Consider the following 27,183-nt stretch of genomic DNA (forward strand, 5'->3'; position numbering starts at 1 on the left):
GGTATTTATAGAGCTTTTTTATAGAACTTATAAGCTTATAGCAATGTTAGATAAAAATCTAAAATAGTAACCATTATGGGCGAAGAAAATGACCTGGTCACATTTAACATAAAAAAAAATAATAATAATCAAATAAAATATAGCTTAAAAAAATGAAGCTTATTTTCAGAACCATTAGGATGTTTTGCATTAAGACATTATTTTCCAAATGTTGCATTTCTGAGACACGTCTGGAGGTTTTACTTTAGTAGATAGCGCTTTTAACATTAGAGGTTACCAAAGCAAGCCCACAAGCCCAAACACAACATAATATGATAAGATCTTGAAATATTCCTCAAAAAGTGAACATGGAAAAACAATGCACAAAAGGTTATTGGTGTGTGAGTGTGTGTGTGTATGTTTGTGCACGTACACATGTCTGACGACTCTCTGTGTGCAAACATCCAAATATGTGCTCATCTAAAGGGTTGGAATGCTCTTGAACAATAAATACAGTATTTCTTTATTTTGTAGTCTAATCCATTAATTTCCAATGGCCAGTCATTTTAGACCGGGAACACCAAAGGTGTAACAAAGTGAAATAAAACCAGTTTTTTTTAATGAAAATTATAAATAATAATAATAAAAAAAGCGTGTTCAGATGAGAACAAAGTCATGGAAATGTAAGCGCAGCGTAGTTCTAGTGGGAAAACTAGCAGCTGTACATCGTCGTACCATTAGCTATGTAACTATATAACTAGCCAATCACATGTAAGCCATTGCTTTATAAGTCTGCTTACAATCTATCACATTGCTGTTTCAGTGTGCTAACACGGCAACCTCCACCACCCCACCACCACCAGTTGAGTCCTGTCCTGCACAGGGGTAGGCTCCTCGCCCCTGCCTCCTATCTCCGGTTCTGAGAAAAACTTCTTCAGACCGCCAGACGGGGCTACGCCAAAGAGAAACATAACCTTTCTGTTTTATATATCCATCAAATAAATGTCAACTTAAAGTTCTCTGTTTTATGACTGTATGATTTTCTTAAAAAAATCCACTTCTTGCTATTCCAATTCCAATTCTAAGTGATTTGAAAGAGATCCAATAAATAAATTCAGAATTTTGTCCAGCACTGTGTAGCTCAACACTAGAGTGTCATATTTCCTCTTCTATATGATCTCAGAGCAGCAGAAGAGCTCTAATCTGTATGAGATGTCAAACAAGCCAACAATGTCTGTTTCCTGCCATCCGTCAGCACATTTGGGCAGGATTCCCACTAGAACAATATCTGAATCGCTCCCCTCAGATGGCGGCGCTTTAGTCAAGACAAACGCTGGCGTAGTGTCAGTGCGTCCTCTTTCAGTGCCACAGATTTGCAGCAGGGGACCGTCAACAGATGCTAATGCATACAAACAGTGTGCCAATGAGTTCTGTTGCCAATTCATCATGGCTCTGCAGAAACATGGAAAGAGCCAGTTTCACAACGAGAAGTGTCTATCCTTAGTGGACCACAATTTAAAATTGGCTATGAGGGTCTCGCTGGACAAATTTTTGCATAATGCATGTCCTGATACTAGAGGTCTTTAATTTAACAACTGTCTAGCGCCTATTTTAATTTCTCCTATGGACTTTTAGAAGAAACATCAGAGACAAAGCTGATCCATAACTAAAACATAATTGCAATCTCCATGAATTCTCCAAAACTACAAACCTGCAACCTCTGCATCTGTTCTTAGGACGTACCTTGGTCTCCATTGAGGGAGTAAAGGAAGTCTTTCTCATTGCCTGATCTGAGTGAAATAAGCACAATTTGCTGCATGTGTAACACTTTACAATAAGGTTCCATTCGTTAACATTATTTAATGCATTAGGTATCATGAACTAACAATTAACAATGTATTTTTTCAACAGCATTTATTAATCTATGTTAATGTTTGTTAATAAAAATACAATAGTTTATTGTAAGTGATGTTAGTTCATAGTGCATTATATACATAGTACTCAGTGGTTGAGACTCAGGGTTACTGACCAGAAGGTTGGGGGTTCAAGCCCCAGCACCACCAAGATGCCACTGTTGGGCCCTTGAGCAAGGCCCTTAACCCTATCTGCTCCAGGGGCAACGTATCATGGCTGACCCTGCACTCTGACCCCAGCTTAGCTGGGATATGTGAAAACTAATACATTTCACTGTATATATGCAAAAAATGGTGTGTATAATGTGTGACCAAAATAAAGGATTCTATTCTATTCTAAATAACGGACAGCAATCTTGCCCATTTATAGCCGCATATAAATATCTACCACAGAATATCAATCTAACATCACTTGGCATATACTGTCATACCACCTAGCTCTACATGCATAGACCAACAGCTTCCTGCTAACATGCTGATAAACATGACAACTGATGTGTTATGCTATTCTTTACATGTTATCTGCTAAAGCTACTCAACCCATATTTTGAACCTCACTATATCAACAAGTGAGATCACTTATCTACACCAGTACCAGCTAATAAATCAGATAATGATGTATCTGTGGAAGAAAACACGCTTCATCGCCATGAAGTTGTGTTTGCCTTGGTGAAGCTTGCAGCATCTTTTAGCTTTCTTTACACACAAAGTGTAGCCTCATCAATTGTAGAATTAGCTATTGAGTCCACCACCAAGGATTTACCAATAGATGAAGGAAAGATAATGGAGTTACCCTACAGGATGGGTTTGACCCTATTGGTGCCCTTCCATTAGCTTTTCTGGCTGTCTTTCTTTACAATAAACACCCACACGTTAAAGAAGAGACACAGAATCCATCAACTTAAGCCGTGCTTTGAACTCAGTGACCAAGCAACTAGAGAATGCCATTTTTTTGCCCTCATAGACAGAAAATGTGAATCTCATTCAAATAAATAAAAACTTCAAGAAGGTGAAATGACTAAATGTACTCTGCAGTGTGAATTACTGACCACTCACAATACTGAGCTCTATTTCATCTTAAAACTCTTGTTTGGCTGTTGTCCAGATTTAGTGTAGTCCTATACCTTAAAACAGTTTAGCATTTATTTTTTAAATGTTCTCCCATTTTCTCCCCAATTTGGAATGCCCAATTCTCACTACTTAGTAGGTCCTTGTGCTCCTCGATCTGGGTGGCGGAGGACAAGTCTTAGTTTCTTCCGCTTCTGAGACCATCAATCTGCGCATCTTTCACATGGCTCATTGTGAATGACACTTGGAGACTCGCAGCATGTGAAGACTCATACTTTTCTCCGTGATCCACGCACAACTTACCACACGCCCCATTGAGAGCGAGAATCACTAATCGCGACCACGAGGATGTTACCCATGTAACTCTACCCTTCCCAGCAACCGGGACAATTTGGTTGCTTAGGAGACTTGGCTGGAGTCACTCAGCATATCCTGGATTCGAACTTGTGACTCCAGGGGTGGCAGTCAGTGTCAATACTCTGAGCTACCCAGGGCCCTAAAACAGTTCAGCATTAATGAATTGGGTAGAGTTGTAGATTTTTGGGATGTTGGGAATGGGACATTAAAGGAATGTATAATGTTTACGTCTTGTGGTTATACTTTTAAAACATTAAGCATTTAACTAACTAACTAACTATTTGGTTTCTCTAAATAGTTGTTCTTAAAGTTGCTGTAAGCCAAGGGTTTTCAAACTTTGTACAACAAGGACCCCCAAATATGATGACCCCTTTAAGGGACACCCTTCCTAAAATATAAAGGCAGTTATACTGTATATTTGCATGTATAAAGACCCATTTATGCGGTGTAAGAAATATTAACCGTCAAAATATTAAGTCAAAAGAAATTATTAATATATTACGTGTAATATTACATATTACTTTTTAGAGTAATGTTACATATATAAACCTACAAAGGGACATTTGCAATTCAATTGAAATGTATTTCTAGTCCTTAAAGCTGATGTATGTCATTTCTGCGACACTAGCGCCACCAAACAGAATTGCAAAAATAAACAATGTTTTTAATTATTTTTTTACATTTCTGAATACGCCCCTCGCTCGCAGTTGTTCAAACAGTCAGATCGTCACAACTCACACCGTTGGCTGAATAAAGTTGTTGGGGCAGGTTTTAGCATGGTCCATCAAAACAAACACAAGAATTTTTTTTAGCAGCGCACGGAGAGTGTTTACAGTTTTCGAGAAAATTAACCTATGAATGGCTTATTTATAGTTGTCTCTGCATATTAATCTGGGATAGAAGAAAAGTATTTTAACACTGAAAAAGTTATGTTCTTCAGCTTTAAAAACAGAAAGAAAGATGTAATGTAATAATAATAGAAAACTATTTTACTATTTCTTTTTCGCTTGAAATTTTCAGCGTACTCCCTTGCATCCCCTTGAGGCCATCTGGTGGTCCCTGGATCCCAGTTTGAAAACCCCTGTTGTAAGCGCTGGACAATTTTCACAGCATGCGATGATGCATTGTGAGGATTTATTTAGAAGCGTCAATCTCGAAAACCTTTTTCTTTTTCATTTTTTCATGTAATGTTACGTGTGTGTAAAAATTATTCTTTGTGTTATATTACACTGGAATTCATACAAAAATAAATAAATAATAATACACAAATTGGAATTATTATTATTATTATTTGTTTTACAATAGGTTATGCGCTTTTGTCAATACTAAGTACCCTTTTTGCAAACACTTCACACATGCAGCTTGACACATCAGTTAATCTATCCATCTTAAATGTACTAACACCACCAAAACACTTCATCCATGTCACAAAATCAGTGCAGGCATTCTACCATGACAGCAAATATTCTCACCCATCTGACACAGTTTGCTATTCATAACAAAATGACCTTTAAACCACTCAAATCTGGCAACATACTGTATGATGCTTTTTTTTTTTAGAAACCAGCAGTTACAAAAATATACAGGATGTGCAGAATGTACTGTGTGAATGTTACATAAAAAAATACAAATAATGTGATGATTCAGTATGCATACATGCATGAATACAGCTTTGATTCTCCCTCTCATGGCTCTGTTAGCCATGTTTGCATAACCCAATTATCTCAAAGTTGGCCCATTTTGTATAGATGTCAAAAACATTGATAAAGCAAAACAGCTGAGTAGGTCATCCACTAAAAGAGAAATCAGCTGTGGTAGGTTTTTCAAATTGCCTTACATTTTATTTTATATACCTTAAGTGTTCTTCAATATGAAATTATTGTAGAAATATTTATGTCTAAATGATTATGTCTGTCACATAAAACATATGTTTAAATGTTAACTAATAGTTTGAATATTGGCAATAATCAGAGTAAGGAATTACATAGATTAAGTTGTTTACATAGACAGCTTCTTCAATCCAATTCGCATGCTACTTGATATTCCTTTGATTATATGCAAAGAATCATGGAATTTGCCTAATTATGAACATAATCACATTAACGATCACAGTATAATGTTTACAAGAGTTCCAACTTAATCTCAGAACTGTCTTAATCCCGTTATATGGATGCACGTAAATATAGCCATTGATGTAATCCAATCAGTCTGCTATTTTATTCCAGCCATTATTCCTTAATGGAGGCTTCCTGAAATATTTTGTTATATGTGGGGTTACATGTCAGTGGTGCAATGCACAAATATTCAGTAGTGTGTAACTTGCAACTGCTTAGTTAAAGTTATAAGTTAATAGTGTTTAAGTGCCATAAGGTGCAATCGTGCCAAGTTGTAACTTGCGCACGTTAACTTTAATGGCATTTCTTATCCATACAATGAAAGTGATTTGTGACTGAGGCTTATATTCTGTTCTAACATCTTCTTTTGTGTTCCATGGACGAAAGAAAGTAGTATAGGTTTGGAACAAAATGGAACAACATTTTTGGGTGAACAATCCCTTTAAAACAGTTAGCTTGAAATCAATTTTATGACCAATAAATACTTCTGTTTTTACCCATGCATAAGATATTTCTAGTATTTTTAGTTTGCATTGACTAAGCGAAGGAATCATGGCTACCCTGAAAATTATCATACCTTGCCATGGCATTACAGCTTTATCGAACAAGGCAGGAATGTAGAGAATCACTGACGTGGAGCATTTCAAGTGCTATTAGCCGATGAGTCTAAATTCTAGCCTGTAATTACTCAAGAGATGGTGTAGCCTTTAACTGAGGAACTGAAATCAATAATTGTCAAATTACAACCATTGAATGTCCTGCATATTACCTGTGTTTGAATGCATGTGCATGTGATTGCAAAGAGAGACAGAGATAAATAATTAGAAAATGTGCAATTGAATAATGGCTGGAGGGAGTCAAGGACCCCTGCAAGAGACTAAATGCCATTCGAGGCAAAGCTTTAATGAAACCCTTCTCTCTGCTTGGAGTCAAATTCATTGGCCTTTTAAAACCATTAATAAAGGTAATCCCAGAAGCGATCTCTCTCATTTTCAGAGTTTCTCTCTTTCGATCCCTCAAATACAAACTCTCACACACACGCAGAAACGCACTAAATTGTTATTCCAGTGAGTCCTCGAGGAAAGCAGCGCAAGCATCTGTTGCTAGTTCTAACGTGACATTTCCGAATTAGCAACGAAGGCTCCGGCTGTATTAAAGCAAGACACTGAATATGTGGCGGAAGAAAGTAGTTCCACTCACAAGAGCATTTTAGGGACGAAACCTAGATTTTTTTTTTTTTAGAAAACCCTGAACGATGTTTTATGGTGTGGTAACTGTGGAATAATTTGACTAATTTGAATAATTGACTCCGGCCCGTTGAATTGTTTAAAAATAATCCACACCCGAGGTGGTAATGCGGTCACGACGCACAGCGGAGTGTGCATTATTTTTAAACAATTCAATGGTCCGTCATCATTTATTCCTTACTTATACAACACTTCGTTTTGGCCCTTGATTCTGATTGGACAAGCTGGATTTCAAGATTGCTGACATACAATCCAACACCACTGGGACACTTTACTAACTGTATCACACCACTACTCTTTTTTTACATTCGTTTTAGTGTATTTACAGATAGTGGTGGGGATTTTAATTAATTTTGATTTCTTTCCCTGAGTAGTTCAGCAATAATTTCTGGAGATTGCATATTTACACCAGTAGATGGTATCTTTTATGTTACAAGACATTCATTCAATCTTTGACTCAACTGATTAATTTAAAAACACAATTGTTCACAGAAACAATGGGAGTGAATGAGAACGATTCATTCATTTGGATTGAAATGGTTCATTAAAAAAAAAACATGTATTAGTTAATAAACAAACACCACTAGATTACCAAATCACAGCTGTGTTGATATATGGCACAGCAGCACTCCTGCTCGTGTGATATTGCTTACATAAATGTGACCCGAGGCAAAGATGTCAATTATACAAAATCAAAAGTGGTTCTCTTTTGCAATTTAGGGCGGATTGCTTTTATAACAATTGCGAAACCTTTCAAGTTGACACTGGTTCTGTTCACTGGTTCGATAAACTGCATTTATACCAACCAAACGAACTGAACTCTGACATCAAACAGACTCGGATGCAAAACAAAGGCTCTAGTATGAAAGCACCTTCAATGACCATAACAGATCCACTTTGAATAGTGAGCTAATGTTATAGGAGCATTAGCCCACATCCTCCTGTTAACCATTTCATCTCTCTTTAAAAAGACCTGCCATATGAATACATCTTGAGTAACCCTGAAGAAAGCCTCTATCTAATTGGAGGAGAAGTGCAGGGGCCAGACATCCCGTTGAGGGCGCCAGAGCAACAGAGACATCAAAGCAGAGGACAGAGTGCCCAAATTAATTGAGTGTGAAGAGTTTTTGGAGGAAGCGTTTGAGGGCAGTATTTTAGCATGCCCTATTTCTCAGTTTAGGAAGCCATTGAGCTTCTACACCAAGCCTCTGCTGCATTTGATGAACTAATTTGTATTCATCCGTCATTGCTGGCTTCCTGAGTCTGGGAGTCACTGATACACAGAGGTCCGGGGCTCATTCTCCCACAGCTGCTGTAGCTGCCCCAATGCTGCCTTAAACCTGTTCACCAGGGCAGCCCTGCCCTAACTCTGTCTTTCAAAATCTTTCAAAAGCAGCTGGCCAGATGTCACGGCGCTAATCGCAGGGACAAACGCAAAGGCTTGGCCCGCCATTATGCACAGACCAGGTGCCCAGGCTTGATTACACCCACATATGGACATTTCAGAGGACAATTCAGAAAGCAACACAAGCCAAGTCGATTGTGAGCTAAGTGGTATTTGCTTTATTTTTCACAGTGTTCTCTCGATTTCATGCCTTTCCTTCAGCAGAACGGAAATCAGTGTTATAATTATGAACACCTGTTCCCGTTTTTGAAAATTTGCATGCCTTGAAACATGCAGATTATAAATTACACAGGCAGAAAGTGGTGAGAAATGATGTTGTTCCTTGCCTTGATTTACTTGAGAGCTGTGATATCCAGTAGGTTTAAAGGAATAGTTCATGCCAAATCTTTTATTTCTGCCATAATTTACTCGCCATTTTATTGTTACAAATGTATAATCTGCTATTTTTGCAGGAGAAATATTCAAAGAATCTGTACACTCCTCTTGCCATATAACAACAGTTCATAGTGAACACATTTGAAAGCTAGTCCATTTATCTTGTGGGCTATATGAGCTTGACAGGCCCTGGTCACTATGAATTGTCAATGTATGTCAAAAGCTGTGTAACAATTGTTCAAAAAAATGTATGCTTTGTTTTCCACTGAAAAAATAACAGAATATGGGTTTGGGATGAGGGTGAGCTATTCCTTTTACAGTAAAAAATTATTTCTAACTTCTCTTTGAGAAATTTCACTTGGAATAAACAAAAAGCCACAAATGTTACCTGATGGAAAATGCTCGTTGATTGGTAAGCTGTCCACCTGTAAGGTGGCATTTCCCCCATTCCTTGTGAAGCGTACCACATGATATTTCCCATCGTTGACTTCTGTGTTCAACTCCTTGACGCTGATGTCCACCGTGCCAATGTTGAATGTAACGCCCACCTTTCCTTCCTCCTGGAATAGAAAACACACAAGCAATTTTGTCAGTTGAGCTACATTGAATGGCTGATTCAACTCAGCCTAGAATGTTGAAGGTGCTAGCCTAAATAAAGTAAAGTAAAGCATTTGCTTGTTAAAGTGATCCAATTATAGAAACCGATGCTGCCAATGAGAGTATACAAATGGACTTGGATGCCAAGATTATTGCATTTTTAAAATCCGGTTGATAAGAATGAGCTGCCAACAGGAATGTGGGACACATATGTAATGATGACTAATGCGTTACACACCAATATCCTGCAAATAAACCAACAGATGCTACTCTATATTTGACATATGTATCTGTAACGGGTAAGGATGTGCAAGGAGGCGGGAACCGGCTGAGCAGTCAACAAAATTTTAATGACATAAATCAACTTAAACACAGACAGACAGACAGACAGACAGACAGACAGACAGACAGACAGACAGACACACACACACACACACACAGCGGCCGCATGTGTCTCTCTCTCTCTCGAACTGGTGCCTCAGGCTCATCTTTATCTCCCTCCTGGCTGATTAGAACAATTCAGGGCCAGGTGTGCATCCTCACAACCCAGCCATGCCCCCCTCCTCCTCACAGTATCCCATATGGTTGCTGTATGGATTCTCTGTCAATCCCTGATGGAGAACTATGACATAAAACTTGCCACATTGTCTACTATATTGTGTAAGCTAAATTTCCAAACCGTGTTTCTGGAGGCCCCAATAACAGTACAGGTGAAACTCGAAAAATTAGAATATCGTGCAAAAGTTCATTAATTTCAGTAATTCAACTTAAAAGGTGAAACTAATATATTATATAGACTCATTACAAGCAAAGTAAGATATTTCAAGCCTTTATTTGATATAATTTTGATGATTATGGCTTACAGCTTATGAAAACCCCAAATTCAGAATCTCAGAAAATTAGAATATTACATGAAATCAATAAAAAAAAGGATTTTAAATACAGAAATGTCGGCCCTCTGAAAAGTATAATCGTGCATATGTACTCAGTACTTGGTTTGGGCCCCTTTTGCATTAATTACTGCCTCAATGCGCGTGGCATGGATGCTATCAGCCTGTGGCACTGCTGAGGTGTTATGGAAGACCAAGATGCTTCAATAGCGGCCTTCAGCTCTTCTGCATTGTTTGGTCTCATGTCTCTCATCTTTCTCTTGGCAATGCCCCATAGATTCTCTATGGGGTTCAGGTCAAGCGAGTTTGCTGGCCAATCAAGCACAGTAATACCATGGTCATTGAACCAGGTTTTGGTACTTTTGGCAGTGTGGGCAGGTGCCAAGTCCTGCTGGAAAATGAAGTCAGCATCTCCATAAAGCTTGTCTGCTGAAGGAAGCATGAAGTGCTCTAAAATGTCCCGTAGACGGCTGCGTTGACTCTGGACTTAATAAAGCACAGTGGACCAACACCAGCCGATGACATGGCTCCCCAAACCAACACAGACTGTGGAAACTTCACACTAGACTTCAAGCATCTTGGATTGTGTGCCTCTCCATTCTTCCTCCAGACTCTGGGACCTTGGTTTCCAAATGAGATGCAAAATTTGCTCTCATCAGAAAAGAGGACTTTGGACCACTGAGCAACAGACCAGTTCTTTTTTCTTTAGCCCAGGTAAGACGTTTGACATTTGAAGCCCATGTCCAGGACCCGTCTGTGTGTGGTGGCTCTTGATGCAGTAACTCCAGCCTCAGTCCACTCCTTGTGAAGCTCCCCACACATTTGAATGGCCTTTTCCTGACAATCCTCTCCAGGCTACGGTCATCCCTGCTGCTTGTGCACCTTTTTCTTCCACACTTTTCCCTTCCACTTAACTTTCTATTAATGTACTTTGATACAGCACTTTGAGAACATCCAACTTCTTTTGCAATTACCTTTTGAGGCTTTCCCTCCTTGTGGAGGGTGTCAGTGATGGTTTTCTGCACAACTGTCAGGTCAGCAGTCTTCCCCATGATTGTGAATTCAAATGAACCAGACTGAGAGACCATTTAAAGGCTCAGGAACCCTTTGCAGGTGTTTAGCTGATTAGAGTGTGACACTTTGAGCCTACAATACTGAACCTTTTCACAATATTCTAATTTTCTGAGATTCTGAATTTGGGGTTTTCATAAGCTGTAAGCCATAATCATCAAAATGATATCAAATAAAGGCTTGAAATATCTTACTTTGCTTGTAATGAGTCTATATAATATATTAGTTTCACCTTTTAAGTTGAATTACTGAAATTAATGAACTTTTGCACGATATTCTAATTTTTCGAGTTTCACCTGTACATTTTCTAGTTGTCTACCTAATAAACCACACCTGATTTGACCCATCAGCTCATTAGTATAGACTCCATTACCTGAAATAGGTGTGTCAAATAAGGGAGACATCCAAAATTTGTTCTGCTGGGGGGGGGTCTTCAGGAACAAGGTTAAAACACACTAGCTGAGACAAATTCTGACATTGGTGATAACGCACTCAGGGGCACCCAGGTGTGGCAAGTAACCGCCCCTACATCAGTGAGCATGTTTATATGTACAATCTTACACTGACTATGCTTAATAAGCCAACAAAATGTACAGTCATGCAAACACATTGAGAGGTTTTCCTGTATCAGGGTAAGGTCATAAATGGCTTAAGCACAAACCAATCGACAAAGGTAGATTTATGGCCACATTGCATGTAAACACCTTTACTGGCATTCTTATTGGCTTATCCAATGTGCGCAAGTGTTGTGCACATGTCTGTTCTGACATCTAAAACAGAAAATAATTCAATGATTTCAAGCCCATTCATTGTTGGAGTTTTTGAATACTTTCATTTTAGGTAGTTATCAGCAGATTGGTGTGCATACAAACACACTCAGCTTTAGGGCATAACTAACTGAAAGTAGCACTGCATTTTACAGTAGTGTACCATTAGTTCAAATATTTTCACAATAATGCAGCTTTTTCAGTAACAAATGACTTTTTCAATAAGTAGCATGTAGCGAGCCAAAACACAACAACATTTTTTCCCCCAGATTATATTGCACACAAATTGCAGGCTATATTACTCTCACTATTTCTTGTGAAAAAAAAATCAAAAAATTGACTTGTTCGGACAATTCATGTAAATAAATGATTTATCACTTCACTTACAGTGTACTGTAAGTAGCATTGGAAAGTCAAATTAAACATAGTAAATTGCTTTCTTTGGAGGGTTCATGTAAATAAATGATTCACCAATTCACTTATATGTAGCATTGGAAATTAAAATTCATCTGAATGAATCAGTTTATTTGGACAGTTCATGTAAACCAATGATTCACCAGTTCACCTACTATTCAAAAAGGTCATGTTAATAAACAATTTACCAATTAACTTACATGTAGCATAGGGAAGTCCAATTCATTCTAATGAATTGGTTCATTGGTACATTTCATGTAAATAAATGAATCACTTGTATCAGTTCACTTGTATTGAATGTAGTGTTGAGAAGTCCAGTTCATTTGAATTAATCAGTTTACTCGGACAGTTCATTTAAATAAATTATTCACCAATTCACTTATATGTAGCGTTAGGAAGTCCAAATCATTTTAGAGAATCAGTTTATCTAAAGGGTTCATGTAAATAAATGGTTCACCATTTAATTGATATGCAAAATTGGGAAGTCCAATTCATTTTAGTTAATCGGTTCATGTAAATGAACAAATTCAGATAAACAATTCACCAATTCACCTGTCTGATCTCATATAGGGCACCATGTGAGTTGGAACCACTACTGAACACTTTTCAAAGTAACGAACATGCTAGCCCCAACTTTATATTCCGAGTTCATGTTCACATAGCCACCATGAAAGGGTTTGAAGGCAAGCCAGACTATATAGCATATATTTCTTTTCTTATGTAGTTTGTTTAAATTCCCACCAGGTGTAATTACCTGTCCTAAAGGCAAGGCACAGAGGCAATCATTTAAAAAAAAAAGGGGGAAGGTAAATAAACACGTAGATCTGCTGTACTGAAGTGTGTGATAAATTAATCTGCCACCACACGCCCAGCTCTCACTGTTCCTCAACATTCTCTAAAGGTCTCTGAAGACTCACAGCGTGCTCCAGTTTCAGCATATATAACCCAAGACCTGCCGGTGAGAGCTCAAATACTGCAATTAACAATTAAAGTGCAGGTGCATTGAATGTTTTTAATGAGAAGTGTATCATGAATGTTAATAAAGGCAGACCCAAAGCTGAGGCATGCTACATTATGATGCAGTGCATGCACTCTCTGTTTCAGGGAAAGTGGTGAAGTAAAAGCAATCTGATCCAGGGTAATTACAGTTTTGAATTTTATAAAAAAAAAAAAAAATTGTATCTCTATTTTATTTTCAAATTGTCCCTTCAATTTACACTTGTTCACTCTTGTAGTTCGGTCCTCTTGGACCGGACCAAAAATGAAAATGATACATTTATTAGTCTTGGTTCCTTTAGCATGCACACTGGCATTTTTAACACCGAACCTATCGATACAAAACCAAAGGCATCAGGGAAAGTCACGATCTGATTGTACAGGTTTGTATTTTTTGATGGAACATACCGAACATCCAAAACAATGCTGGCGAAATGTGCTCATTGGATGTATATATATATATATATATACATATGGAGTTTTTATTTACCAGCTGAGAACAAACAAAGTCAAAACAATGTCAGGAATTCCTCTGTTGCACACACAAACTAAGATAAGCTGACGGCGGTTCCAATGCCTGTACCGAACCAAGGTTCGGGTGACAGCGTTCACACTTGTTCAAATGAACCGCACTAACAGAGCAATCGCACCAGAGTTCGTTTTAATCAAACCAAACCTGCCAAGTGTGAACTGCTAAGTGACTGTTTAGTTTTTCAAGGAGATTTTTTCTGAAAATTTTGATAAATGTATGTAAAAAATTTAAAAAATCTAATTAATATGAAAAGGTCAGTGTCAATTTTCTCAATTCATGATAGTATTTATTTTGTAATTTTGTTAACGGAAATGTTGTCATTTAATTTTACATTTCGTTCGAAGTGTCTTTGTTTACAGCTGTTCTAAGTCCGGCACAGCTTCAGAATTGAAAACTCCAATAAAGTACTGGTTGGAAGGGCAGCTCCCTCTGATCATTAGTAATCCATGTTCAGACCGTTTCCATTGTGAGGGTTGAAATGATAACAAATGAGTGTGAGTCAGGAGGCTTCACTAGAGACCTCACCGAAGACAGTCATCCACTCTCTAGCACTCCAATTCTGCAACATAGTCCAACATGGCCTTCCTACTTGCCCAGACGAGTTGGCATGATTGACATTTCCAATTACATTTCATTGGCCCACAGCACTTCATTGTCTTTTCAGAGTAGGGAATGTAAAGATAAATTGTTTCCTAAAGAAAATAAAACAATTCTGGTGTCAATAATGACTGTCTAGTGTTTCAGACTATTATGGTAAACTTTGTCTTATATTATAGCTATTGGGCAGTTTTAGGGTGGATGACATGACATAAAGATTATGTGTTCAAAGTGACAAATATAACTTAACATATTGGCATGGTATATTATTTAATACAAATAATAGTTCTAAAACTCATGAAAAATATTATTATTAAATTTTAGTCATATTTTGCTTTAATTATGGTCTTTGTCCACTGGTGTGACTGTCCTGGATAACATACCTTAAATATTTTATTCTAATATTTTTATAAGTAGTTTTAAGTTTTGACCTTAATAACAATGTTTACTTCAGAAAAATCAAGGTAGTAAATGTCTGTTTTTTATACATATGATTATAATAGATTAAAATAGAAGAAATTATGTAGTCCTTTGGTGTGACACATTTTAAAGGCTAATAAAAATGAGCGTTTTAACTTTAAAAATGTAATTAAAAAAATTACGTAGTGATATTTGATTCAAGGCTCTCTGGTAGACAACCAGGGCAAAAGTCTTCCATTTGTGCACTTGCATGACAGTCATGCCCTGTGATATAACATGCTATACTCCATCAAAAACAACTTAAAAAAGTATTAACATACAAGTTATTCTTCATGAGCTAATACAAATTGAGAGACTACATTGAATATGTGTCCTAAAACTATATTTTGTCACCGTAGTTAGACTATTTAAATGAAATAGTTAAAGCAAAAGGTTGATTAAAAGTGGTGAGAAACTTGGTGTTACAGAAATGGTGACCACAGCATCAATAAATTTCACTGCGACGTAGAGCATAATGCCTGTCATTGCGCCACCGTGGGTGGTACCAGGGTAACCAAGAATGATAAAAGTAATTTGAGTTGCAGCAGGGCCCTTTGCTGACGAAGAAGGGCTCTATCTCTCCCCCATGTAATGTTCGCTGACACCAGTAATAAGCTACACAATCCAATTCCGTCCCTCCGATCAATGGCTCCAACACAAAGTCAGCTACAGGCATCAAATCTCTCCCCAGAAAGCCTCTATCTCTGCAGAAGCCTGCAGACTAGTACCTTGATCTCTTGGACTGAACCAAATGAAACAACTGCTATCATTCTAAACTCAAAAGGGGGCAAACAATAGTCTTCGAATGCAAATTGCTCCAGCTGTCATTAGGCTGTTTTCAGTATTGGTTTGATTGCTTGGTACGACCCCTAGTTCGTTTCCACCCCCTTAGCATACCAATGCATGTCTCTGTACATATAGATTTTTTTGGCTCTGAAATGCAATATATTGGCATCATAAATATGAATAACACATTGAGTACTAGCGGGAGCTGTTTACCACTGTAGCTAGATAAAGCCTCAGGAGAAGATGCTAGCTTCAGTCACGAATTGCGCTATGTTTGCGTCATCAACTTGTTTTCAAGTGTGAGTGCTAGCGCTTGCTAGGTATTGACTAAGGAGGAGACAAAGACTTTGGTTACAAATTGCTTAATGTTTGTGTATTCAGTGTGTGTACCACTGTGAGAACTTGCGGCAGCTGTATAGCAATGTATCTAGATAAAGATTCAGAAGAAGACGCAACTTTAGTTACGAATTACACATTGTTTACGTTATCACTTGAGTACCAACGTAAGCATTAGCAGCAACTCTTTAACACTGTAGCCAAGTAATAACTCAGGAGAACATGCAAGCTTTGGTTACGAATTGCACTATATTTACGTTATCAACAACAGTACCAGCATAACTATTAGCGGCAGCCGTTTACCACTTTAGCTAGCTAACGACTCAGGAAAAGATGCTAGTTTTGGTTACGAATTGCACTATATTTACGTTATCAACAACAGTACCAGCATAACTATTAGCGGCAGCCGTTTACCACTTTAGCTAGCTAACGACTCAGGAAAAGATGCTAGTTTTGGTTACTGAATTGCACTATATTTACGTTATCAACAACAGTACCAGCATAACTATTAGCGGCAGCCGTTTACCACTTTAGCTAGCTAACGACTCAGGAAAAGATGCTAGTTTTGGTTACGAATTGCACTATATTTACGTTATCAACAACAGTACCAGCATAACTATTAGCGGCAGCCGTTTACCACTTTAGCTAGCTAACAACTCAGGAAAAGATGCTAGTTTTGGTTACGAATTGCACTATATTTACGTTATCAACAACAGTACCAGCATAACTATTAGCGGCAGCCGTTTACCACTTTAGCTAGCTAACGACTCAGGAAAAGATGCTAGTTTTGGTTACGAATTGCACTATATTTACGTTATCAACAACAGTGCCAGCATAACTATTAGCGGCAGCTGTTTACCACTTTAGCTAGCTAACGACTCAGGAAAAGATGCTAGTTTTGGTTACTAATTGTGCTATGTTTTGTGTCATCAACCATGAGTATCAGCATGAGTATTAGCGACAACTGTTTACCACTGCAGCTAGATAACAACTGGGACCATATTCCAGATCCCTTTTTCCAAGCAGGGATGGGATTCGGTTGTGTTTCCTTGTTGCAAACCCGATTTCGCAAAACAGCATTCACACCAATGAAACCACCCAAACGCCGACATCAAAGCTCTAGTGTTAAGGCACCCTTAAAGTCTTGATTACTGAATGAATTAAGCTGTTTTAAAATAACATTGGATACTTGACCAATTTCAGTTAAAACCACTGATTCCAAGCAGATGATCAAAATTAGAATCCTTTTATCCAGTTATGAATAAGCACAGGGGATTCGGACACAGGTTAAAATACTTGTGGATGCAGGCATCAAACAGCCATGCAACCCTTGATCAGGGCATTCAGGATCAAATGCATAACTGATCCTTGTGTATAGATTTACATAGGCAATCTATATGACCTAAGGGGTAAATTTAGTGTGAGGTTAGAGCTCATCAAAACTGTATCACGGCACATGCAGAAGATAAATCGATTGGACAAGATTAATGGCCTCTCATTTAAGTCGGGGCTAAAGCACTGAGGGCCTCTTCTGCCATTCAGCCGTGAAATGCTAGAGTGATTTTGTGATATTTGGAGGGTGGCAGAGAACATTTGTAGCGTTTGGTAGTCTGCAGGGCCTTCATCGTTAGGGAAAGCGATGGCCCTGTCATCACCCTTCTGCTCACTTATTTTCAACATTAATATCACAGCATGAATGGAATAGGAACAAGCCAGAATATTTCTAAACCACAGATAATGAGATAAATGTGTCTCATTTTAGAGGGGATACATATCATGGACAGAAAGGTAGAAGACTTTGCATGGGATACTCTTTGGAAATGATGAATCAACAGTCAGTCTCCTCACACCTGTCAATATAAGACAGTATATTTTTATACAAGAGCGTGTATAAAAGGATACATTTTTCAGTCCATGTGTTCCCTGGGAATCAAACCAATGACTTTGGTGTTGCTAGGACAATGCTCTACATTTATAGCTACAGCCTAAAATGATTTGCTGGTCGATTTTTGGCTGGTCAAGTCGTTTTCCCAACCTGGCCATGTTGGTGTTTAGCAGGTTTAGGTGGTCAGCCAGCTGGTTTTCCAGTCTGACCAGTGCCCAAAACCCCTCTAAAACCAGGACCAGCTAACCTCCTTAGGCTGGTTTAAGTTTTTCTTTTTTTTTTTCAGCAAGGATCCTAGCAGTAAGCTAATTAACTAATACATTACATAAAATTCATTACCTCACGATTCTCAAACTTCATTATACACATCCTCAAACTTCCTCGGCCTCAAATTGTCTGTGCGAAACTTATGCCTATTAATTTGAGGAGCAGTGTAAGTGCAGCAAGGCAGATTCTCATTACCACATACTCCGAGTCATGCTAAGGAGAGGAAATGTCAATACATATTCATACAGGGTTCTTCATTAATTCAACCCTAAAACAAGTGGAGACACTGTTAGAAGAAGTCTGTCCCGATATTGACAGCATTGTGCTGTCCCTCGTTGCTCATCCTAACAGAGATTTTACGAAAAAGTCACTTTATTTAATGCTTGATAATTGAAATCAATTACAGGCTTTGTTACAGGGATAGTTCACACAAAAATAAAAATCCAGTCACCATTGTCTCAATGACATAAAGGTGAGTAAATAATGACAGAATATTTAGTTTGGGGTGAACTATTCCTTTAATGTGCAGGAGTGTCACTCAGTATTTGCCTCCAATACTTTATATGCAGAAAAAAGGACACGCAAATTGAATTTGGACATGAGCACTATTCAGGAGGGTAAAGGCTTTGACTTTCTCTTCGCTCAAAGTCAAACACCCATGCTTCACTTTGATCCTCTTTCATTCTCTGGGTCAGAGTTATTAAATATTTACCTTATATTGCCTGTTGTTCCTACTGCATACAAACAGGGCAGACTCATCTAGAAACGTATATAATTTTTAGCATGCTGCAGAGCAATCTATAGTATTAATTTCATATTTTTCTTGCTGAAGTGGGCAAAGATGAGGTATTCTCATCATCCAAATGTAAGGGCTGTCAATTAATGAAAATATTCTCATCATACTAATTTTAGAAGAAATATGGAATCGTGCTTATTGATTTTTATTAATTTCAAAATTAGAATTTGACTCTAAATGGCAGTGGGATCAAACACAGTGGCGAAAAAACTGAGTATGCAACATATTAGGGGACTCCCATTTAATCACATACGTTTTGTAGTTAATCCCCATTAATGCTTAAATTTGACACCATATATACTTCTTTCAAAACAAAGCCTTTAACAGTATAAAGATAGAAATGCACTAAAATATTACTAAATACCAATTCAAGTAACACTAAACATTTCCTAAAGTCGAAGTGGGAGTTTGACTAATTGAAAGAACAAGTCTCCCCATAGGTTGACTATTCATTGCAATGGGCATTAAATCTCTTAAACGCTCATCCTCCACAATATTAATCTGCTGGTAGACAGATAATTTCTTAAAGGTAAGAAAACATTAGATTCTGTAATGTATTTCCTCTGAAACTAACACTCTGATGCCCTTTGCAATTGCAAGGGTCATGCAGTAATTCCAGTTACCCTATTCAACATATCAAGTCACGTATGCAAATGATATATGAGTTGCCTGTAACACACTGAAGTATTGAGAATAGACTAAATGTGCTGGTGTCTGTTTGAGGACAGAGCAAAAATGACCTCCATTGCTGTTTAGTTGATGTGGTCATTGTCTCTGTCTCTCTTAATACAAATCAATCACTACAGTGTCAACAGCCAGTTCACTTTCAAAGCTGACAGCATGACGCTCCATACTGTATCGCATGTGGCTAGAAGGTAATGATGAATAAAAGAAAGTGGAAATTGTTTTATGAAAAATGTATATGCCAAAAGGTTAGAAGGTTTACTACGGCTCTTGCAGGTATCTAGGCATACTTTTTGGAGCAGTTTCTAAGAGGAACTGGAGTAGTTTTCCACGTTAATTTTAGATTAATGTGGAATTAATAGATTAATAAAGTTTGAGAAACAGTAGTGTAAGTCTGACACAATAACAACATCCTTTTTCAAGCAGATGCTAGGCTATTCGGCATGAGCATACATGCCCTGCTAAGCTGGGGTTCATTAAAGAAAGCAAAAGTAAATGGAATATTCACTGGGTAGTACAGTGCTGTGAAAGTCCATTAGGGATTTGCTTAATGAAATTGAAACAGCTTCGTAATTGAATTGGAATCTGTGCTGTAGATATTTAATTTAAATGTGTTTGTGAATTAAAGAATTTTCAATTTGGTCTAGATTTATAATTGTGCTACATAAATTGGTTAGACTGAAATCTATTATTGTTTCTTGTTTTTTCTTTCTAATGTGAGGAGAACAGAGCAGTAAATCATTTTCAAAACAGACAGTTTCTGCATGGTGTATTTATACAGAAGATTCAGCTGTATGACGAAAATCTTATATCACAGCTTTATATTATTTTATATCACTATATCGATATATACCTATATACTTATTTTTGCTTGCAATTGAACATATATTATTATTAACCATGCAGTAATGCAAATTTTTGGATAATCGAGTGAATAAAATATTTTACAAATGAAAAGTGCTTCATCATATTTGATTATTTGCTTGACAAATAAACTCTGCTTTGCATGTTTGCTAACAAAAACCTCTTTATAGACCTTATTCACAGTAGCATCATATACTGTATATACACATACTCATTTAGCACTTCATCAGGAACACCTGTACACCTTATTCATGCATTTATCTATTCAGCCTATCGTATGGCAGAAGTGCAATGCATAAAATCATGCCAATACGGGTCAGGAGCTTCAGTTAATGTTCACATCAACCATCAGAATGGGGAAAAATGTGATCTCAGTGATTTGGATTGTGGCATGATTGTTTGTTCCAGATTGGACTGGTTTGAGTATTTCTGTAACTGCTGATCTCCTGGGATTTTCAAGCACAACAGTCTATAGAGTTTACTCAAAATGGTGCCAAAAACATCCAGTGAGCAGCAGTTCTGTGAACGGAAACGCCTTGTTTATGAGAGAGGTCAATGGAGAATGGTCAAACTGGTTTGAGCTGACAGAAAGGCTGCGGTAACTCAGATACCCACTCTGTGCAATTGTAGTGAGCAGAATAGCATCTCAGAATGCACAACACGTTGAACTTTGAGGTGGATGGGCTACAACAGCAGGAGACCACATCGGGCACTTTAGGACCATATTGTTCCTAAAAAAGTGCTTAGTGAGTGTGTGTTTATATGTATATGTATATATATATATATATATATATATATATATATATATATATATATATATATATATATATATGCAATTGTATAAAGGCATGCTGCTGTAAGACTCACTCACAAAGATATGCATATTGCAGATATACTGTAAAGATAAGCAATGATAACTTTGCAGCTTGCAAAAAAGAAAATGCAGCTGACTGACAACCAAAGTGACACAAATAGATGAAAACAGAGGCTCAGGTGGGTGCATAACCTAACTTATAGCTTGCTACAGATGCAGTGTGTAAAGTTCAGCAAGCACAGATGATGGACAGAGAGCTTTGAGTTGCCATGGTAACAGATGGTAGCACTCTAAGTTTTGTCTTGCCTTTTCAGGCATAAACATGATGAGCAGGTTTACCATCACTTGCTCCTGAAAGTTAAATCAGTAATATCACAGGAGTGATATATTAAATCTGCTGTGATTCAAGACAGAATGCTTTCAGAAACAACCTGCTACTGTTCAGAAACACACAACAAATGTGGAAAGGCAGTGACAGGCAACAGAGAAAGAAATAGGAAAGAGAGAAGGTTGAAATAACAAGGAAAGCAAGATTTCAAGATGTTTCAGCACTTCAATGCAATGAACCATGAGCTGCCTGTCTAACTTCTTGTTAATGTCAAGATCAGAACCATTGAACCATCCACCAATCACACACTCCACTCAAAGTCTCCAAAAGACCATCTTAGATCAGCATACATTTTCATTCTGGACTGATCTATGCTGGTATATCCTGGTCAGTTCTGGTCTGGTGCTGGTCTAGCTGGTGGACCATTACAGCGATAGTTGATAGAGTGCAACAGTGCACATCCACTTTTTCAGCTGCCCTGGTTTCAGAAGTATTTTTACCATTCATTTTTTTTCAATAGGGTTTCATAAAAGTATTTATAAAAGGATTCTAAGCCATGGCTAAACCAAGCAGCTCCGAGATGAATCACAAAATTACAAACTTTGATTTGAAGCAAAAAACTAATGAGGAAATGAGCTTAAAGCATTGTGAATGACATAATCAAATTGAAGATGATGGAAAAACATAAATCTATTTATTTAAAGTTCTTGATTATAAGTATATATTATATGTAGAGTTGTCAATAGATAAAAATGTTCTGTCAATCGATAAATCTGTGCTCTCTGTTGTCGGTAAGTGTGGTTTGTTCTCTGTATAAACTGCGTGATGCCTATACAGATGGAGTTTCGCTTACTGCCCCTGGAGAGATCAGGTGGTACTTACTCCTTGAATTGCTCTGATGGTAGGACGAGCCATATCATGACATAACTTGATATATCCAAATTTGCAATATTGTTTCTGTCCATGTGATTATAAATTAAATGACCTGTCAAACATTATAATCCCTATATCGCTTGATTTTACCCATTCTGCGCTTTTTTTCTACACTGTTTACATGGTCACATAAGGTCCTTAAAGTGCTTGAATTTAGCTTTTAGAAATGTATGTTCTGGAATAGTAAAGTAAAATTGCATTGTTTTGATGAAAAGTGACTGAGATTAAAGCAGATTGTTTCCTCCGTGTAATGTGTGTTCATCAAAGACGAGGCACTCTCTTCTTACATTGAATAATGTGTCTTAATATCCTTTCTGTTATTTACAGTCAGATAAAAAGTGAAAATGAATATTCATTTTAATCTCACACAGCATGAATGCGCTAAAGACACCGAGAGATTCTCATTGATGTTTGCTTAACAGGAACATTGTAAGCTGCTCGTTGAGACAGTAACCTTTTTAAAGTTTCTTATACAAATGAATGTAAACTCAATGTTCTTACTTGTAATTGTACACATTATTTGAAACGGTGATTGCACATATCATTGTTATATATACAATTTCATGAAATAATATTAATTACTATAATGTAGAATTTTAAAATTTTTACAAAGTAAAATTTTTATTATAATAATGATGACAACAAATTATTAAAATATAAATATACACTTTCACACTTTTTTGTGATCTTTTCTTATAGAGAAAGGTAAAAGAGCAACTCTTATTATTTAAACTTTGAGCATTTATAGTGTATTAAATAACTTTATTTTGAGGAAAAAGCAGTTTTTCAGAATTTTTTCTGTAACATTTAGTCTTTTATGTGTTATAATATTGAATCGAGATTATATCGAACCATGACCCTCATATCATATACATCGTGAGATAACCATATCATCCAACCCTAATTATAAGTATAGTCATTTGCAAAATATTCATAAATGTGCAAATATATACAGTACTATGCAAAAATCTAAGGTACATATGATGCTTCACAAAAAAAAAATTGTCTTAAGAAGGTTATTTATATTTTCAGCTTTAGTGTGTCAATAGGAATAGGACATTTTAGACTCCCAAACATTTCTTTTGCAAATAGAATAGGATAGAATAGAATAGAATAGAAGAACAGGGAGCCCTGCAACAGACTGCATGGTCCCCACAGAGCCCCCACTGAATATTGAGTCAATCTGGGATTACATGAAGAGACTGAAGCAATTGAGACTGCCAAAATAGAAAGAAGAACTTTGGCAAATTCTCCAAGAAGCTTGGAACATCCTATCTGCCAAGGAAAACCAAGGAAAACTGTGTCCAGGTGTACCTCAGAGAATTGGTGCTGTTTTGAAGGCAAAAGTGGTCACACCAAATATAGATTTAGCTTTATGTTTACTGGACTTTGTACGATGTTGACTGAGAAATGAATACTATTTATGACATTATTTTTGAAGACTTCCTCACTATGCAACATTTTTCCCAAGTGCCTAAACTTTTGCACAGTACTGCAAGTAGTTTGAGAGTGTAGGAAACAGATTTGATTGCGTCAAACGCAGTGTGTCATGAAAGTGAGCTTTTTTGACGTGATTTGTTACTGCCATTTTCTGCCATTCAGACATTTTACTAGTAAACACAATTTCTTAAAAGTAAAGTTGAAATAACATAAGTATTTACCATCAATTAACAACCTCGGAGCTCATGGTAGGCCTGTCTTTAAAAAGTTTATGTAATAACTAAAAAATAAGTTTCCCTATGGAAAATTGTAGCGTCAGGCTGGAACAACGCACGGAACAACGAACAACGTACGCCCGGTCCCCAATCAGCCTGATGGGGGCACGTCGGGGATAAATGCGGCCGGTAATGACGGTTTGAGAGAGAGAGAAATACAGGCAGCTGCTCTGTGTGTTTATGTTTGTGTGTTGTTTGTTTATTTCTCCATTAAACTATTATTTATATTGTCAAGCTAGTTCTCGCCTCCTCCTTTCCCTTGAACTGCTTTACATTGGTGCCGAAACCCGGGAAGGAGTAGAGATGCCCGTCGCCAAGTCCTCGACACTGCTGTCCACCCAGGGGAGTGCCGCTGCCATCCGCGGGGGGACTGAGTAGCCCGACCGCCCAGACACGGAGAACGGCCGCTGTCCGCGAGGCGAGTGGGGACTGGACTCCCTGACCTCCTGGAGCGAAGGAGCCGCTACCAGGGGTGGAGGAGTGCCCTGCCGTCCCCCAGAAACGTGGAGGGGTCGAGAGGACCGCCGTCCTTCTCTGCTCCACGACCACATTGAGTGGTAGGGCTGCTGCCAGGGGCGGTGGAGAGTCCCCACGGGTCGCCAAGAACACAGAGGGGTGTTCTGTCCCCAGTCTGCCCGGGGAAGAGCAGCCTGAGAGGGTGGAGGAGTGATCGGGGACCACGTGACGGCGCATCAGAGAACTGGTGAGTGAGTTTATTTCCTCTCTCTCTGTTGCTCCGTGTTGGCTTTTATCCCTTACCTATTTTGGTTTTGTTGTTGTTTTTACCCTCCTGCCTCCACCCAGGTTGAGCAAGGTGGGGATGAACTGCCGGCAGACGGGGCGCAAGCCTGTGCTCGCCTCCTCCTCCTTGAACTGCTATACAATATAATATAATAATTAAATAATGGGATTTTTACTTTTGGAACCAGATTGTTGTGCAAGGTCAGTAAAAATAAGTGGGTGATTTTATTGTGTTATACTTGAGAAAGAAGTTGAGCTACTGTATACTGCTTTTATTTTCAAATAAACTGAAATTGAAAACTGTTAAACTGGTCGAAGAAAAATAGCTGGTGGATTTGTTCACCCGACTCATTTGAGCTGGACTCCAAAACCAGATCAGTCCGATTACTTCACAATCCCAATTTTATTTTAACAGGATTCATTGAAAAGATCAAACTCAAAAGAACGATTAGTTCACAAATCGGACAGAGCTACTACTCTCCTACAATAGTGCAGATGTAAAGATTTTTTAACTTAAATTTCTATCTGGTCCTCACACAAAGCTATACCATGGCTTCAGAAGACCTTCAGAAGGAATTTATAACCTGCAAGTCAAATGGACCACTTGTATGATCCTCTGAAGGGATTTTTTATATAGTGATTTTTTCCCGTCTTTTTGAAGCACGAAAGCTCAATTTTCACTGTAATTGTATGGAAAAGATTGACCAGAACACGTCTTCAAAATGTCTTCTTTTATCTTCCCTAGATTAAAGAAAGTCATACAGGTTTGGAAAAACATGAGGGAGAGTCGAAAATGACAGACATTTTAGGTGAACTATTCCTTTAAACAGCATGTTTTGGGCACCAGCACACCAGCATCGACAACACAACATATGCTAGTGTCCAGCCAGGCTGATGTTGTCAGATCTCTTAGCCTCTCCACTGCATTATAAACAACACAGACAGATTTTACTCCAAAAATGAGTCTGATCTTTGTTAGGAGTGTACCTGAAACCGGCCGTTGCATTGTAAGGATGTTTTCCAGGTATAGAAGCTTACTGAGACCTCATGTGCTGATGAAGCACAAAAAGGGGCCTTTTCACACTCCCCATCAAACCCAGATTTGCTTGCCAAAGCATCGAAGACTGCAGACACAGGCAGCTGTCTGACCAGCACTAATCTGAATTAAACTCAAGTGAAATAAACAAGTCTTAGAGAGAGGAGCAGTATTGAAATGGAGGAAAGTGCTGTGAAAATCAGTCTGATAGATAAATGCGTCTTTGCTGGACGAGATAAGAAAATCTTTCATGGAGAAATACGCCTATGTTTTGTGGTGCTTTCTTTGTCTCGGGTCATAGCACATTAATACCCACTTATTTCTCATATCTAAGTACAAAAAAAAATTACCTATGTCTTGCTGCTGTTTTTGGTATTGTTTGTATTGTTGTTGACTGGAAGCTCCTGTCACCTAGACAAATTCCTTGTATGTGTAAGCATACTTGGCAATAAAGCTGATTCTGATTCTGATTCTGAAAAAGGCAGGGGTTCCCCTTCTGTCGCTCTCTCCACGTTGTGTCGGAGAAGCGACACTAGGGGTCTCTCTTGAGCGCCGATATCCACCTCTGATCTATGAAAAAAGGCCAATGAGAGTTGGCAGCCGGTATTTACATGTCCTGCCCCCGGACATACGGGTATTTAAGCGGAGCAAATACGGGAGTTCATTCAGAAAATTTCTTCGGAGCCGATGGTCTGTCTGCAGTTTGCTGCGAGTTACACACCACTTTAAACGTTCCTGTTTCCTCTGACGATCTGCATGCTGTTGGATCTTGACAGCGCACAACAGCGGCTTTCTCCTTCACATTGCACGGCGTGCATTGTTGCCCCTGAGCGCTTCGACAGCGCAGACACACACACACACTGTGTATTAAAAGAGTAAATTCCTATTAAAAGAGTAATTTCTCTAAAAGAGCAAAGATGCCCTTCCGCCCCTGTGTTGTTCCTGGATGCGGTAGAGTGCTCTCCGCTTCAGACAGCCACAGGCACTGTCTCGTGTGTTTGGGCCGCGATCACACTGAGGCGGCGTTTGTGGATGGCTCATGTTCTCACTGCGAGAACATGACCATGACCACGTTGCGGTCGCGGCTTGCTTTCAACAGAGAGCAAGCCACCCCAGCTGCACCCCGCATTGCTCCTTCTTCCCACGGGATTGAGGACGATGCGGTTGGCGCTGGGGGCGGCAGCGGGTGCAGTTTCGCCGGGTAGCCCCCCGCAAAC

General features: G+C 38.3%; 1 protein-coding gene across 2 annotated transcripts in view; it reads right to left on the reverse strand.

The window, feature by feature from the left end:
- LOC127622054 (neurexin-3b-like) overlaps positions 1-27,183 on the reverse strand; it is a 349,280-nt gene that overhangs the window by 63,256 nt on the left and 258,841 nt on the right. For both annotated transcript variants that reach the window (XM_052095964.1, XM_052095965.1), the window contains one exon: positions 8,847-9,018. In XM_052095964.1, the coding sequence (XP_051951924.1) occupies positions 8,847-9,018 (172 nt within the window). The remainder of the gene's footprint in view (positions 1-8,846; positions 9,019-27,183) is intronic.

The sequence above is a fragment of the Xyrauchen texanus genome, chromosome 28 (genome assembly GCF_025860055.1).
Source record: "Xyrauchen texanus isolate HMW12.3.18 chromosome 28, RBS_HiC_50CHRs, whole genome shotgun sequence".
Taxonomy (NCBI): domain Eukaryota; kingdom Metazoa; phylum Chordata; class Actinopteri; order Cypriniformes; family Catostomidae; genus Xyrauchen; species Xyrauchen texanus.